This window comes from Micromesistius poutassou (genome assembly GCF_964030765.1).
Source record: "Micromesistius poutassou genome assembly, chromosome: 14".
NCBI lineage: Eukaryota > Metazoa > Chordata > Actinopteri > Gadiformes > Gadidae > Micromesistius > Micromesistius poutassou.
In genome coordinates, this window is record NC_140284.1 from 15570835 (window position 1) to 15586070 (window position 15236).

General features: G+C 48.0%; 2 protein-coding genes across 4 annotated transcripts; one reads left to right on the forward strand and one right to left on the reverse strand.

The window, feature by feature from the left end:
• Positions 1 to 45: 45 nt before the first annotated feature.
• Positions 46 to 10470, reverse strand: gabpa (GA binding protein transcription factor subunit alpha). 3 transcript variants are annotated; one of them, XM_084478120.1, is made up of 10 exons: positions 10266 to 10470; positions 8757 to 8861; positions 8488 to 8632; positions 8122 to 8206; positions 5723 to 5947; positions 5031 to 5225; positions 4597 to 4653; positions 3640 to 3765; positions 1794 to 1986; positions 46 to 758 (listed from the first exon to the last, which is right to left on the reverse strand). In XM_084478120.1, the coding sequence occupies exons 2-10, from the start codon at positions 8831 to 8833 to the stop codon at positions 539 to 541; spliced, it is 1323 nt and encodes a 440-aa protein (XP_084334246.1). In that variant the 5' UTR covers positions 8834 to 8861; positions 10266 to 10470; the 3' UTR covers positions 46 to 538. The 3 variants fall into 3 exon arrangements, with proteins under 3 accessions (XP_084334246.1, XP_084334244.1, XP_084334245.1); XM_084478118.1 differs by having other exon boundaries at positions 8757 to 8864; XM_084478119.1 differs by having other exon boundaries at positions 8757 to 8864; positions 9776 to 10470.
• Positions 10471 to 11140: 670 nt separating this feature from the next.
• On the forward strand, positions 11141 to 15236 carry u2af1 (U2 small nuclear RNA auxiliary factor 1). Its single transcript, XM_084478491.1, has 8 exons — positions 11141 to 11191; positions 12222 to 12309; positions 13146 to 13212; positions 13532 to 13581; positions 13743 to 13841; positions 13940 to 14073; positions 14151 to 14243; positions 14846 to 15236. Exons 1-8 carry the CDS (start codon positions 11148 to 11150, stop codon positions 14967 to 14969), a joined length of 699 nt encoding a protein of 232 aa, XP_084334617.1. The 5' UTR covers positions 11141 to 11147; the 3' UTR covers positions 14970 to 15236.

Sequence of the window (15236 nt, forward strand, 5' to 3'; positions counted from 1 at the left end):
AAGCCCTCTGACTCCGCCTCCTCTCCACTGATCAGACACCAAGCCTTAAGAAAAATGCTTGCCACTTTATTCCCCCTAGTGGACAAAAAAGGGTCCAGCAATCAGGGAACAGACTAAATAAAATACAAAAACCACCCCGCTATATAAATGGGAACATATGAAAATACACTTGCCGTCGTGGCTATCAAAAACATAGAGTACCAGTATATACAGTAGAAACAACAGCTAGACGAGGAACTAATCATGAAGCGACATTCAGACTCCCTGACAGGCACATGAACCACATGATGGGTCAGTCATCACTCATACCAACATGCTTCTGCCCGCGATAGATTTATAAAAATAATGAACAGGAACTTCTCCGACCCCCCCAGTCGGGTCAGAGCGCAGAGCGAAGGCGTGTGATGGGGACCTCTGACCCCGGGTCAGGCGGCCGGCCCCTCCCCCTCCCCCCCCCCCCCCCTTGACCCCGAGGGGGCGGGGCTCGGCGCCCACGAGTCATCACCAAGGAACTGTCCACTCCCGGCGGGCCCCGCCCTCAGCTCTCCTTGTCCATGGAGGTGGCCAGCGTCACCGTGGTGATGGGCTGCCCCAGGCCGTGCAGCTGCATGCGGGCCAGCTTCTTCTGCTCGCACTCCGTCACCAGGCCGTTGAGCTCCGCCGCGCTGTAGCCGATCAGCGTCCGCAGGTCGCACACAAACTTGTAGACGAAGCGCTTCCCCTGCACCTTGCTGATCATGTCCCCGTCGTAGTAATACCTGCAGGGGGGGGGGGAGCACCATGTTAGCACCTCCCACAACACTCACAGGGGGGGTGGAGCAACACATTAGCACCGCCCACAACATGAAGCAGCTCGGTTTCAAAGCTTTCCTTCTATACACGATTATAAAACAGACTTTGACCTGCAGACCGTTTCTTTATTGAGAGAAAACAAACAGATCATCGCAGTGTTTATTTTAGAGGCTTGAAAACGGCATGCTGATGCCGCCTTCCAGATGCCTCGTACACCGCCCGCCGCAGTTGCAAGGTGGGAAATCTCCCAGCTTTCTTTGGCCCACATCACCTGGCCCACTCGTGCTCCTGAGAGTCCACCGAGTTCAGCGAGGAGAACCGTACGACTCGACCAACACAGACGCTGCGCCCGTCATGAGATGTGTTTTGTTTGTATTTCTTCCACGGTGGTCGTTTTAATGTCGCTTTACACTAACACTCTTGATTACATTGCTGCTTTAATCCGGTCACCAATCTCTGCATTACAGACTTTCTGTGCGTGTAATACAATGTTAAGTTGTGTTGTTTGTTTTCGAGCTGGTTTGCTAAAGAGGCTAATGTAGCTAACAATAACAATGACTAGCCAATGACTGTTCTTCCTGCCTCGTCGTGTAGCGACGCCCACAAGGACAAACGGGGGGTCGCTGTAAGCGCTACAAGCCACGAAATGACGTCACAAGTGCACCTCGGGCGCGTGGTCTACGAGGCATCTCGAACGCGGCATAACCCCGATCGTTAACCCTCGGTCCGCCACCCAGCGGGACACCAGACCTACAGCAGAGGGCCTCCACTGGTCCTCCTCTACCAGCACTAGGACCAGGGACCCAACCCCTGGCAGCTGGCTGGGTGCTGGTCTCCAGGTCTCCGGCAGACATCTCTTCACAGCACCACTGTGACTCGGTGGCTCTGAACCTCATCTGTCTGTGGCGTTCTTTAAACATGTTGAATACTTTGTTCTGCGCTCTGATTTGCGGTGGGCATTGAAGCTCCTAATGAAGCGTCTGATCTGAAGAGCCGCTCACCTGAGGGCTCGGCTGAGCTTCTCGTAGTTCATGGTGGGCTTGTTCTTGCGCAGGCCCCACTTCTGGGCCACCAGCTCGGGCTGGTTCAGCTTGAACTCCCCCTCCTCGCCCACCCAGCAGATGCAGTCGCGGGCGTCCTTATCCGTCAGCAGCTCCAGGAGGAACTGCCACAGCTGGATCTGCCCGTTGTTCCCTGGACAGACGGATCGCCACAGACACATGGTTCACAACTCCAGACAGACACGTGGACAGCAGACAGACACGTGGTTGATCACACCAGACAGAAACATGGTTCACGACACCAGACAGTAGGGCTGGGCGATTAATCGAATTTGATCGCGATTTGATTTCAGAGTGAAACGATCACCAAACTAATATAAGAGTTTAAACTCTTTTTTTATTTTTTATAAATTGCAGAACAGCTGGATTCATATCTGGACTTTATTTTCTATTTGACCATTCTGTGTATATTTTTAAGGGGAAATTTCGAAGTTCTCATTTACAAAGTGTTTTTTTGGAGAGAAATTATGAATAAATGCATCATGTTTTCAAACTCAAAAATAATCGAGATTTCAATATTGACCAAAATAATCGTGATTATGATTTTTTCCATAATCTAGCAGCCCTACCAGACAGACACCACAGACACATGGTTCACGACTCCAGACAGCGTTAACCACATCCACAGCCTTAACAAAACTAGGGCCCCGCCTTGACTACCAATGTATTGAAAAAAATATATATATATAATTAATTTTTTATTGTTTTATTTTTTTTATTATTATTACTATGCATAAACAAAGTACAAAACTCTCATAGGGAAAGAAAACGTACTTCCCAGACAGGCTGCGCGTCGGGACGAACAATGCCCCTTAACTGTGGTATAATGAGAACATTTCACTGACTGAAGTGATCTATTGCTTTTATAAAACGTTACGTAAGTATGGCGAAATGAAAGTCATAGACACCCTCACTTTTGAAAACACAATAAAGTCGAAAAAGCATTTTTTTGAGTGTGTGGCTGTTGCTATGCAACACAATGTAGCCTTCTTCAGAGAGAAGGCGGTAGCTTGGTTCACCGTGTGCCTATTGCTTTACAACACTTCCACCCTCTCCATCAATCAACACATTTTTAGGCTTCAGTGAACAGAACTATGCTATTGCTTTTATATATAAATAAACAACAGTTCGAGTTAGGTGCGGAGTGATACGGAACTCAAAACTGATTGGACGTCATAGCAGTTATGTATGCTCATTATACAACAGTAAGGAACCAATCAGATCGCTTGATTTAAGCCACCTGTTTTATAAACAGCCACGCAGGATAGCATGCGCGACTGCTTCTTGTCAGCTGTGCCACAAATAAGAAGATCCATTTGTATTCAAATAAACAGTTGTTTATTTCATTAGTGCGGATTGGCATCTTTGAGCAAAATACCCCCAATTTTTTCGCCTCCTCGCTCTGGGCAGCGACCACCTCGACTAAGACATTTCCTGGGTAAACACTGAACCCACAGACATGTCCTCCAGTGTTCTCTTATGAGAAGAGGATCTGATCTTCAACTCAATTCTTTAATCAGGAAAACGCCTGCTGATATCATATAGTGAACCAGATTAGCAGTGGGAGGTCATGTGACCAGTAAGCGGGGAAATGAAACAAACTCACTTCCTTCGGAAATCTGCTCATTAAAAACACACAAACCACGCCGACTGGGGCGGGACCCCAGTGTGCGTGTGTTTGTGTGTTTGTGTGTTTGATTTCTTGTGCATGGGTGCCTTTGTTTATGCGTGAGAGCATGAGTTTTCATGCATGCATGTGCGCTTTCAAGTGAGCGTGTGTGCGTACCGGTGCGGTTTCCAGGCGAGCTGCGCTCCTCGCCCCCGGAGATGCGGGGGGTCCGGGGCCCGCGGCTCTGCTTCAGGACCTTGATGGTGCTGGACGTGTTGACGGCCGACGGGATGATCTGCACAGCTGGGGAGACGAGGACCTCATCACCAACACTCTGACCTCATCACCAACACTCAGTGACCTCATCACCAACACTCTGACCTCATCACCAACACTCAGTGACCTCATCACCAACACTCTGACCTCATCACCAACACTCAGTGACCTCATCACCAACACTCAGTGACCTCATCACCAACACTCTGACCTCATCACCAACACTCAGTGACCTCATCACCAACACTCTGACCTCATCACCAACACTCAGTGACCTCATCACCAACACTCAGTGACCTCATCACCAACACTCAGTGACCTCATCACCAACACTCAGTGACCTCATCACCAACACTCAGTGACCTCATCACCAACACACAGTGACCTCATCACCAACACACAGTGACCTCATTATCAACACTCAGAGAGACACCGGACTACTGCTGTCAGGACTAACATTACCAACACTCAGAGACACCGGACTACTGCTGTCAGGACTAACATTACCAACACTCAGAGACACCTGACTACTGCCATCAGAACGAGGCTTGCCCCTGCCTCTGCCTCCTCCAGCCCCCAGGGTTCCTTTAAGGGGGAGTCTGCCTCCTTTAGAACCACTCATTCTACGGCTTTAGAACACGCTGGGTTCTAAAGAAAAACATGTTTTGCAGGAAGAAGCAGACTTCTGTTATTTCACATCCTCTTTTTACAACTGTCTACATTTGAGTCCACAACAACAGAGAGACGTGTCCCACATTGAACAGCCTCAGCTGAGTCCAGGTGGTGTAGGTGGAGCAGGTGGGGTTGAGGGTTTAACTCCACCCTGTGGAGGATGGAGGAGAACCCCGGGAGACTCACGCTGGTCGATGGTCACGGTGGCGTCCTGTCCCGCTTGGTCCTGACTGGCCAACACATCTAGACCGGCCAATGAGGGAAGAGTTAGATTTAGAACCAGCCAATGAGGGAAGCATTCGATTTACATTCAGGGCGATTAGCAGATTATTTTATCCAAAGCGACTTATAATAAGTGTGTTCGTCAGAAGAAAGATAAACAACAATATCTCTCTGTCGGTACAGTGAGGATGTTCATAGAACCAAGTGCCAAGCACTAACCATCACTAGGTTAACCCATTCCCCGAATACAACTAAGATAGCTAGGATAAGACGCTACACGATGCTAAGGACTGATATAAGTGCCAGGACGTACAACATACAATAAGTGTGTCAATGGGGTAGTTAACCATCACTTCCTGTGTCTCCCCCCCCCTCTTCAGTTTCCAAACAGGACATACATTTCCGCAGAAGCTCCAGGTGGCTCCAGAGGATCTCTCCGCTGGGCACCTTCTGGAGGAAGTCCTCGTGGGAGAAGGAGCACAGGTCCCGCCCCGGGATGTGGATCGCCCCGATCTCCATCTCGTCGATGTTGAACTCCTTCATCACCCACACGGCCCAGTGGATGACCTGGTCTGCTGACCACAGGACGGGGTCTGGAGAGGAGCACACCTGGGTCTGAGACTAGAGGAGGACCTGGAGGAGGACCTGGACTGGAGGAGGAGCAGACCTAGAGACTAGAGGAGGACCTGGACTGGGGGAGGAGCAGACCTAGAGACTAGAGGAGGAGCTGGTCTGAGACTAAAGGAGGACCTGGAGGAGGAGCTGGTCTAGAGGAGTAGCACACCTAGAGACTAGAGGAGGAGCTGGAGGAGGAGCTGGTCTAGAGGAGGAGCAGACCTAGAGACTAGAGGAGGAGCTGGAGGAGGAGCTGGTCTAGAGGAGGAGCAGACCTAGAGACTAGAGGAGGAGCTGGAGGAGGACCTGGTCTGGTGGAGGAGCAGACCTAGAGACTAGAGGAGGAGCTGGAGGAGGACCTGGTCTGGTGGAGGAGCAGACCTAGAGACTAGAGGAGGAGCTGGTCTAGAGGAGGAGCAGACCCTGGTTAGAGGAGTCCAGCTCCTGGAGGGTGGGGCTAGGTGGGACAGCTCACCGTAGGGGATCCCCAGGCGGACCTGCTCCTTGCGGTAGCCCTCCAGCGCGGCGGCCCAGCGGGTGACCTGCTCCGAGGTGTCGTCGGACAGCGCCGAGCGCTCCACGGCGATCAGCTGCCCCTCCTCCACCAGCGAGCCGTCCTCCCCGGCCGCGTCCGGGTCGATCACCACCTCCACCGTCTCCACCGGCTTCACGATCTCCAGGATGTTCAGCTTCTCCTCTCCTGGTGGGGCGGGAAGAGGAGAGTCAGGACGACGGTAATGATGTAGAACAATAATGATAATGATACAATGTCAGGACGATGGTAATGATGTAGAACAATAATGATACAATGTCAGGACGATGGTAATGATGTAAAACAATAATGATAATGATACAATGTCTGGACGATGGTAATGATATAGAACAATAATGATAATAATAATGATAAAATGTCAGGACGATGGTAATGATATAGAACAATAATGATAATGATACAATGTCAGGACGATGACAATGATATAGAACAATAATGACAATAATAATGATTCGATGTCAGAACGATGATAATGATGTATAACAATTACAATAATGATACGATGTCAGAACGATAACAAGGATATTGAACAATAATGATAATAATAATGATACGATGTCAGTAGGACGATAATGATATAGAACATAACAATAATGATACGATAATAACATATCATGAGAATGTCAGAACGATAATGATGATGTTGTGGTGTATACTCTACTGTCCAGGGGCCGTATTCACAAAGAATATTAGGGCTAAAAGTAGGTCCTAAGTGGCGAATTTAGGAGTAACTCCTAAAAAAATGGTGAGGTATCAAACTTGTGGTTGAATTAGTGAGGGATGCAATAACGTCCCAAACAAACAGGAATAACCCGATCAGTCTGGAGATAAAATGTTTGGCAACACTTAGATATTTAGCAACCGGGAAGATGCAACTTTGCAACGGCGACAATTTAAGAATGTCGCAACCATCAGTCAGCCGTGCCATAAATCAAACCATCAACACTCTCTCTAAACCACATATCATCCAACAGTTTATCCGGTTTCCTTTGGACAATCAGCAACTGTACAGGATCAAAGCCAACTTCATGGCAATCGCAGGTGTGCCCGGTGTGGTCGGTGCTATTGACGGGACGCACATCAAAATCATTGGGCCTTCAACAGATGAGGACGCGGTCTGAGGCAGCTTTTTGAGAGGCACCAGGTACCAGCTGGATGTCACTTGCTGGCTGACAGTGGCTATCCCTGCAAGACATGGCTCTTGACACCCTATCTACCCTACCGATCAACCGGGAGCACAGTTAAATTATAACATGAAGTGATTATGAGCATTACGATTGATTACGATTAGAGCACACAAATATAAATATAAAATATAAATCCCCAAATATAATCCCCCTCTTCTCCAACACAAACTGGGCCAGCAGTAGCAATTGGTCCTGGAACCAGTTGGGCTTTCACTTGCGTTTCACGTCTTTTTGTCTCCGCTTTCATTCTTTATGATAGGAGGACTTGAACGGTGGTATGGGCTGATATTTAAAGTGTTTAAGTGCTGGAAATATTCTCATTGGATTATAGTTTGCTGGCTTCTTTTTCTTACCTCCTTGATATAATGCAATTGACGTATTTTTATTGTTTGTTTTCTCTCTCTCTTTAACGTGCATACAACGTCATTATCGTGGTCTGACAAATGTGTCATCATGCGTGTATACTGCTAACTGCACTGACCATAACTATTTGATAGGACTTCATTTGTAGCCTAGGCTATTTCCTTTTTTTCCGTTGATTTGTTTGAAGTTGCGGGTGAGTTTCAACGAGACCGCCGGCACTCAACAACCAATCACCATACTGACCGCTTCTAAACTCGTGCCCGAGAATCGACGTAAGGGGGCGTGACTCTTAGTGATTTATCCTTAGTATGAGTAGGTCTCAACGGCTTTGTGAATTACTTTTAAGAAAAAACTCCTGAGTAAAAACTTAGCGTGAGATAGGAGCACTCCTAACGGTAAGATAAAAAGCTTTGTGAATACGACCTCTGGTGTAGGTCCTGTTCTACTGTGAGGTGTAGGTCCTGTTCTACTGTGAGGTGTAGGTCCTGTATGTTAGAGGTGTATGTCCTGTATGTTAGAGGTGTAGATCCTGTATGTTAGAGGTGTAGGTCCTGCATGTTAGAGGTGTAGGTCCTGTATGTTAGAGGTGTAGATCCTGTTCTACTGTGAGGTGTAGGTCCTGTATGTTAGAAGTGTAGGTCCTGTATGTTAGAGGTGTAGGTCCTGTATGTTAGAATGTTAGAGGTGTAGGTCCTGTATGTTAGAGGTGTAGGTCCTGTATGTTAGAGGTGTAGGTCCTGTATGTTAGAGGCGTAGATCCTGTATGTCTACCTGGTCGTGTGACGATCTGCAGGCTGAGCTGTACGGTTCCATCGGTCTTCACTCCTTGGTCAAACAGACTGTGATCAGGGTGGAGCTGGAACGACAGGAGGAGCAGGAGAAGGATTACAACTACAACGGTGAGAAGCAAACCTTCACAACAAAGCAGGGAGGGTCCAATTAAAAACGCATTTGACTCGACTTCCCGGTTTATGCATTACATACAGTATTTAGGTTCCCATAAATGAATGCAATTTAAGGGCACAAAATGATGATAATAACGTAATATTTCTGACGCATGCATTCCATAAAGCTTAAGAACGGTTTATTTAAAAAAAGAGTGAAAGGACCCGGCGATCCACGTGAGCGCGTGGTTACCTGGATGTCCTGAAGGCAGATCTCGTACTGGTCCAAGGACACCTGGATCCGGGGCTCCAGGAGCTTCTTCAGGTTGCCGATGGGCTCGTTGATGTCGATGTCTTGTTGGATCAGATCCGCTGCAGTGATGGTGTGCTCCTCCATCCTAACGGGGTCAAAGGACAGGGCTTAGTGGTGAGGATGAGGTGGATTCAAGGCAGGAGTTCCTCTCAAATGACACATAGAAACAATAGCAACAACTCCTAGATACTAATAGCAAAGATACCAACCCTTCCTCCAGGCATCCATGTTTCTCCTGCCCATCGATCTCAATCTCGATCATCTCTTCCGTCTCAATTTTGGACATTTTGTTCTGAACACCAAGTTGAGCCTACCTGCTGGAGGAAGAGATGTGGTCAATTTAAACGTTATTTTGTGATAGTTAAATTATATTAGTGGGTGCTTTTATTATACATTGTGATGGGCAGCCCAGAGACACATTGATACAGGGACAACAAACGTAACAAAACGTTCATTTGTTCAAATATTGAAACACAGTGTTTACATGACAGTCTTCAAATTAAATTGAACTAGGTAACTTAAATGGCAAAAGGGTTTTGCTATAATCGTATGTCCATCAATATATGAACCGTCACATAAGTTAACTCATAGTGACCTAGATATGAATGGGTAAATATTAATTAATATAACGCAAAATGCCATATCTACGGGGCCACAACATTCCACACACATGCATTGTGTTGACCAGCCGTGGAGGCCTCGGAGCCGCGGCCTCCCGTTGGTCAACAGGACCGTTTGGAGAGCGTTCCAAGTGCTAATGTGAGCTAACTCGAGGGCGAGGCTTCGCTGCGTCTAAAGGCCATATGGTAGGCCATCGGGACAAAGTTCTCCATAAAGGGATGCGATATGTGGGGAAAACTACATTCAAGTCAAAAGTAAAACATGAAGAAATAAAAAAAACACGTGTCGCTAAGTTCAAAGTGAGCCTCGGTTGTAGAGCTCTTTTAGTCGACTATCGGCGGGGCGAGGCTCGGTGTCCGCCGCCCGGTACCAAACTAGCCGGAATAAATGTGAAAACATCCCGGTACTCCGGGCAGTAAAACCAGCCCGAATCAACCGCAACAAAACTTTGAATCTACAAAACTTTTGAAACGGAAATGGAATAAACGGAAACAAAACAGCATAGGGCGAATGGAAAGGAGCCGGAAATCCTGGCGAGGTTTACAGACTTCCGAGGCGCTCCGCACGAACACACCGGGACACCGGGACCGGGACCGGGGAGGCTTACCGACCGCCGGGGACCAGAGACCACCGCCGCGGAGGAACCGGGATCCAGCCGCTGTATATGCGGGGCTTTCGAAACGCAAAGTTGGATAAAAATGTGTCTCGCTCGGAAGGCGACGCCGCAGTCCGCCGTGGTGATGAGACCGAGGAACTACAGATATATAAATATATAGATCGATCTATATATTTATATATATATATATATCAATGTATAGATATATATCGCTATATATAACCAGACGGGTCGGCTGCGGTCCACGGTATTTACATGCAGTGTTGTCGGATAATAAGAGCTTTATCTGGCGGACTGCGGGTCTCCGGAGGTCGGCGGCCGCTGACGCGTTGATCTGCAGCGGAGCCACAAAGTAGCGGGAAGAGCTGCGGCGCCACAACACGGGCGACCCCCCACAGGGCTACTGGGACCAGGGCTACTGGGACCAGTCTACGGTCCGGCAGGTCTACTGGGACCTGGCTACGGTCTGTCAGGGTCCTACCTCTCAACAGGCCTCGGGGTTGGGATCCAGGGTGAGTGGAGGACCGACGGGAGGACTCATGAAGTTTGGGTCCACAGCGGGGGGGGCGGAGACTGGGAGGCAGAGGGAGAACTGCTCGGCTAGGTTGGAACGGCTACCTCTGGGTACCGCTGTTAACTGCGGGCTGTTGAGTTTGTTATGCATTGAGTGTTATCTTCTAGTAGTAAAGTCGCAACTGTTTACCTGAAATACAACTGATTCAAACCCAAACTGTGTGGCCCGTGTGACATGTGTTCATAGTGATGGTGTTGTTGTGTCTGCTGGATTTGGTTCTATCGTAAAAGCTGTATTGTACGTATTTATGTATTCTGCCTGACATCTACCCCTTATCCATCAGCTGGAACTCTATATGTATTTAATATATATATATATATATATATATATATATATATATATATATATATATATATATATATATATATACTGTAGATATATATAAATTGATAATTTCACTTTAGTATAAGCTAACATTGGCGGCTGTTTCTTGCCCCATCTCGTTTCTAAAGATTATACGTTATTTTCTTTGCATCATCGTCTAAATTGAACGCACTATCCAACGAATTGGCCTGGACTTAAACGACATTAGCTCTGTTAATAAACCCATCTGGATGTGAGTCTACTGAACAGATAGTGAGCTACTGTAAAGACCTCCTTTTAAATATCAACACTAATCTTTTTTCGTATTTCCTTCAAATGATTCTGTAATAAATGATTTTAGTTTTGTCTGAATGTATGTCGTCAGTTCATGTTGTCTGTGGTGCCCTGCTATGGGTGCCACCGCGACATGTGTCCGTCCGGCTCTTATTGTGAAAGTGCCTCCCGGATGTGTTAGGCTGGTTCAAGATGGCCGAGTATTTGGCGTCCATCTTCGGCACAGAAAAAGACAAGTAAGTCATGTTATTATTATTAAGTTTGCGCATATTTTTTAAATTAAAAGTTTGGAAATAAGATTTCTAGAATTCATTGAAACAGTCACCCAATTTAACCTGAGAAACTGAGCCGTTCCACAAACTACATGAAAACAACAAGGAGCTAACGATGCTAAGTGCTAATCCTGCAGAACCCCGCGCTGCGCTCGAGCTGCTGCGGCGCCTCCGTGCAGCGCTGTCATATAGAACAGGCAGTAAAACCGCATGTACACAAAGAACAGGCAGTACACCGCCTGTACACAAAGAACAGGCAGTATACCGCCTGTACATAATGAACAGGCAGTAACCCGCCTGTACATAAAGAACAGGCAGTAAACCGCCTGTACACAAAACAGGCAGTAACCCGCCATTATATAAAGAACAGGCAGTAAACCGCCTGTACATACTCTAAAGAAGCGGCAGTAAACAGCCTGTACATAAAGAACAGACAGTAAACCGCCTGTACATACTCTAAAGAGCAGGTAGTCAACCGCCTGTACACTCTAAAGAGCACGTAGTCAACCGCCTGTACATAAAGAACAGGCAGTAAACCGCCTGTACATACTCTAAAGAGCAGGTAGTAAACAGCCTGTACATGAAGAACAGGCAGTAAACCGCCTGTACATACTCTAAAGAACAGGCAGTAAATCGCCCTTACACAAAGAACAGGCAGTACACCGCCTGTACACAAAGAGCAGGCAATAAACCGCCTGTACATAAAGAACAGGCAGTAAACCGCCTGTACATACTCTAAAGAGCAGGCAGTCTAAATCTAAATCTATGTATTACAACATGTGGCACAGGGATCATACGCTGTAGACCACATCAATGTATTGGAGAAACGACTGAACATGACCGTTGATGGTAATAGGGTTAATAACAATGAACCTGTGCACTCTCTGTTTGATAGTGATCCATTGAACAATATTCCCCTTCTGAAGCAGGGACTGGATGTGGTCATGTGTTGAGGTGGACTTGTGGTCACATCTCCTCTCTCTTCTCCCCGAAGGGTCAACTGTTCTTTTTATTTTAAAATCGGCGCGTGCCGTCATGGTGACCGCTGCTCCCGGTTACATAACAAACCCACCTTCAGCCAGGTGAGTTCCTTCTTGTGATGTCGATATATTTTTCCTTCATATATATTTTTTTTCATAGTTTCTAAATGATGTGTATGGCGAACACCACCCTAAAATAATAATTAGTATAACAATTGCCCCCACCCACCCCTCATAGCATGGAACCGAAAAGAAAAAGGTTGAGATTGACCCACACCTCCATTGTATCTGAACGGCCTTTTGGAGCTCTGCTCTCCAAACGGACGGCCACACCTTTTCTGTTCGGGCCTCCAGGCTATGAAGGGTAAGTATGGTGGAGACTCACTGTTGTGTGTGTGTGTGTGTGTGTTTGTTCAACTTGTATACAACTGGACAGTTCCAGGGAAGGTTTTATGAAATGTGCTTTATCAGTCCCAGATGATCTGGGAATATGATGATGATGATGGCATCACTGTCATTATTTTGGTGATATTTGGTGATACGGTGATATTTTGGGATGTCTTTATTTCTTATATTGCACTCTTTCCAACTCTATGGACTTTGTGAAACCTTTTACTAGAGATCCATACGAATATCATATCTGAAGACATCTCCCATAAACCTTGTCACTAGGGTCCATTATAAGTGGACCCTAGAAGCACTTTTCATCATGTTCATAATCATGTTTCCCATATTGTCCTGTTTAATATATAATCATGTCCTATTTAATCTCCCACTGGGCCGCTCCCTCCTCCACATCCTGTAGTCATCCTGATCTGAGATCTACTTGTAGGTCTGATTCCTTAACTTTAGTCTTTCCCTTGAAGACGAGTGTTGAACTCGTAGCCGCAGGGAACTTATAATCCTGTTTCCTGATTCAGTTGATTTCTTTGTTCCAGACGATTGCCCTCTTGAACATTTACCGCAACCCTCAGAACAGCGCCCAGTCTGCCGACGGCCTCAACTGTGAGTCCACACGACCTGCTCCTCCTGTTTGTTCTGTTTATTCTGCCACCCCCCGTAAACCTGCACCTTAACACTCCTGCCCTGCCCATGAGCAAGGCATAGGACTACATCTGGAGCTCCCGGTATTCCCCCATGGCAGCCCCCTGCTCCTCGATCCTATCAGGGATCATTTCAATGTAAAAGAGGAATCTCCTCATGAGAACAATGAGTTAACATTCTTATATTGTAAGTCCAAATGTTTGAGTCATGAGTTGCGACTGGTAGTTGGTGTTTTGTGTTTATATTTGGACTGATGAACCTTTCCCCCTCCGACCACTAGGTGCCGTCAGCGACGTGGAGATGCAGGAACACTATGATGAGTTCTTTGAGGCAAGTGATCAGGCCTTGAGGAAGCTGTAGGAGAGTGGTCAAATGATCTGGTCCAGTTCAAAAGCGTGCATTATAATGGATGTATTATGTCAGGCCATACATACACTGACACGAGCCCTTGCTATTTATATTGGTAATCAATCTATCTTTGTGTTCTTCAGGAGGTCTTCACAGAGATGGAAGAAAAGTACGGCGAGGTGGAGGAGATGAACGTGTGTGATAACCTTGGAGACCATCTGGTTGGCAACGTCTATGTGAAGGTGAGTCCTGCTGCTCATGTCTCACCATGGGACGGTGCACCTTGTCACGCGCTCCGTAGGACGTTTAGATAAAGTAGTGAGGTCAACTCGCCTTGCAGTTCCGTAAGGAGGAGGACGCGGAGAAGGCGGTGATGGACCTGAACAACCGCTGGTTCAACGCCCAGGCCGTACACGCAGAGCTGTCCCCCGTCACCGACTTCAGAGAGGCCTGCTGCCGCCAGTACGAGATGGGGTCAGTGCCCCTGCTGGTCGATGACCTCTGTGTGCCCCCACGCTGTGCTGCTGGCTTCACCTCCTTCTCCTCCACAGGGAGTGCACCCGCGGCGGCTTCTGTAACTTCATGCACCTGAAGCCCATCTCCCGGGAGCTGAGGAGGGAGCTGTACGGCCGCCGGAGAAAGAGGTACGTCCCCCGTGAGGTGGGTGAGTGGAGGTGGGTGAGTGAGTGAGTGGAGGTGAGGTGGGTGAGTGAGGGTCTGAGGCTGTGGACTTGTGGCGTCCTCCCCACAAGAAGCATTGTACTGTTCAGTGATGTGTAGAGACTCTGGTCTGTCCCCTGGTCTGTCCTCTGGTCTGTCCCCTGATCTGTCCTCTGGTCTGTCCCCTGATCTGTCCTCTGGTCTGTCCCCTGGTCCTCTGGTCCCCTGGTCTGTCCTCTGGTCCTCTGGTCCCCTGGTCTGTCCTCTGGTCCCCTGGGCTGTCCCCTGGGCTGTTCTTTGGTCTGTCCCCTGGTCTGTCCTCTGGTCTGTCCCCTGGTCCTCTGGTCTGTCCTCTGGTCTGTCCTCTGGTCCTCTGGTCTGTCCCCTGGTCTGTCCTCTGGTCCTCTGGTCTGTCCCCTGGTCTGTCCTCTGGTCCTCTGGTCTGTCCCCTGGTCTGTCCTCTGGTCCTCCCTCATGTCTGACCCCTGGTCTGTCCTCTGTCTGTCCCCTGGTCTGTCCTCTGTCTGTCCTCTGGTCTGTCCTCTGGTCCTCATGTCTGACCCCTGGTCTGTCCCCTGGTCTGCAGCGGACAGAGGACCCGGTCCAGGTCCCGGGAGAGGCGATCCCGCTCCAGGGACAGAGGGAGAGGGAGTGGGCGGGAGCGCGAGAGGCGTCGGTCGCGGGACCGAGAACGTTCTGGAAGGTTCTGAGAGCAGCGGGGCTCCTGAGCTCCGGCCCCACGGACACCGACCGCGACGCAGCGACCTGTTGATGTTGTTTGAATTTCTTTGTTTGTTTTTCCTCTTTATATATTTTTATTTTGTCAAAATACTTTTAACTTGTCATTAAATTGAAACTATTTGTACTGATTCTGCCTCATATTCCTATCTGATGAACGTTATGATTGAAGTGTTGTGTTGTCACATGGGTCGTAGTGCTCTGTAGTCATGGACCTGGAGGACAACACTAAAGGCTTC

Excerpts from the sequence above, each read along its gene's own strand:
- gabpa (XM_084478120.1), bottom strand. The coding sequence starts at position 8,833 with ATGTCCAAAATTGAGACGGAAGAGATGATCGAGATTGAGATCGATGGG. Across the intron at positions 8,633-8,756 it reads CATGGATGCCTGGAGGAAGG|GATGGAGGAGCACACCATCA; the intron begins GTTGGTATCTTT and ends TGACCCCGTTAG. Across the intron at positions 759-1,793 it reads AAGCTCAGCCGAGCCCTCAG|GTATTACTACGACGGGGACA; the intron begins GTGAGCGGCTCT and ends CCCCCCCTGCAG.
- u2af1 (XM_084478491.1), top strand. The coding sequence starts at position 11,148 with ATGGCCGAGTATTTGGCGTCCATCTTCGGCACAGAAAAAGACAA. Across the intron at positions 13,582-13,742 it reads ACTATGATGAGTTCTTTGAG|GAGGTCTTCACAGAGATGGA; the intron begins GCAAGTGATCAG and ends TGTGTTCTTCAG. Across the intron at positions 14,244-14,845 it reads TACGGCCGCCGGAGAAAGAG|CGGACAGAGGACCCGGTCCA; the intron begins GTACGTCCCCCG and ends CCTGGTCTGCAG.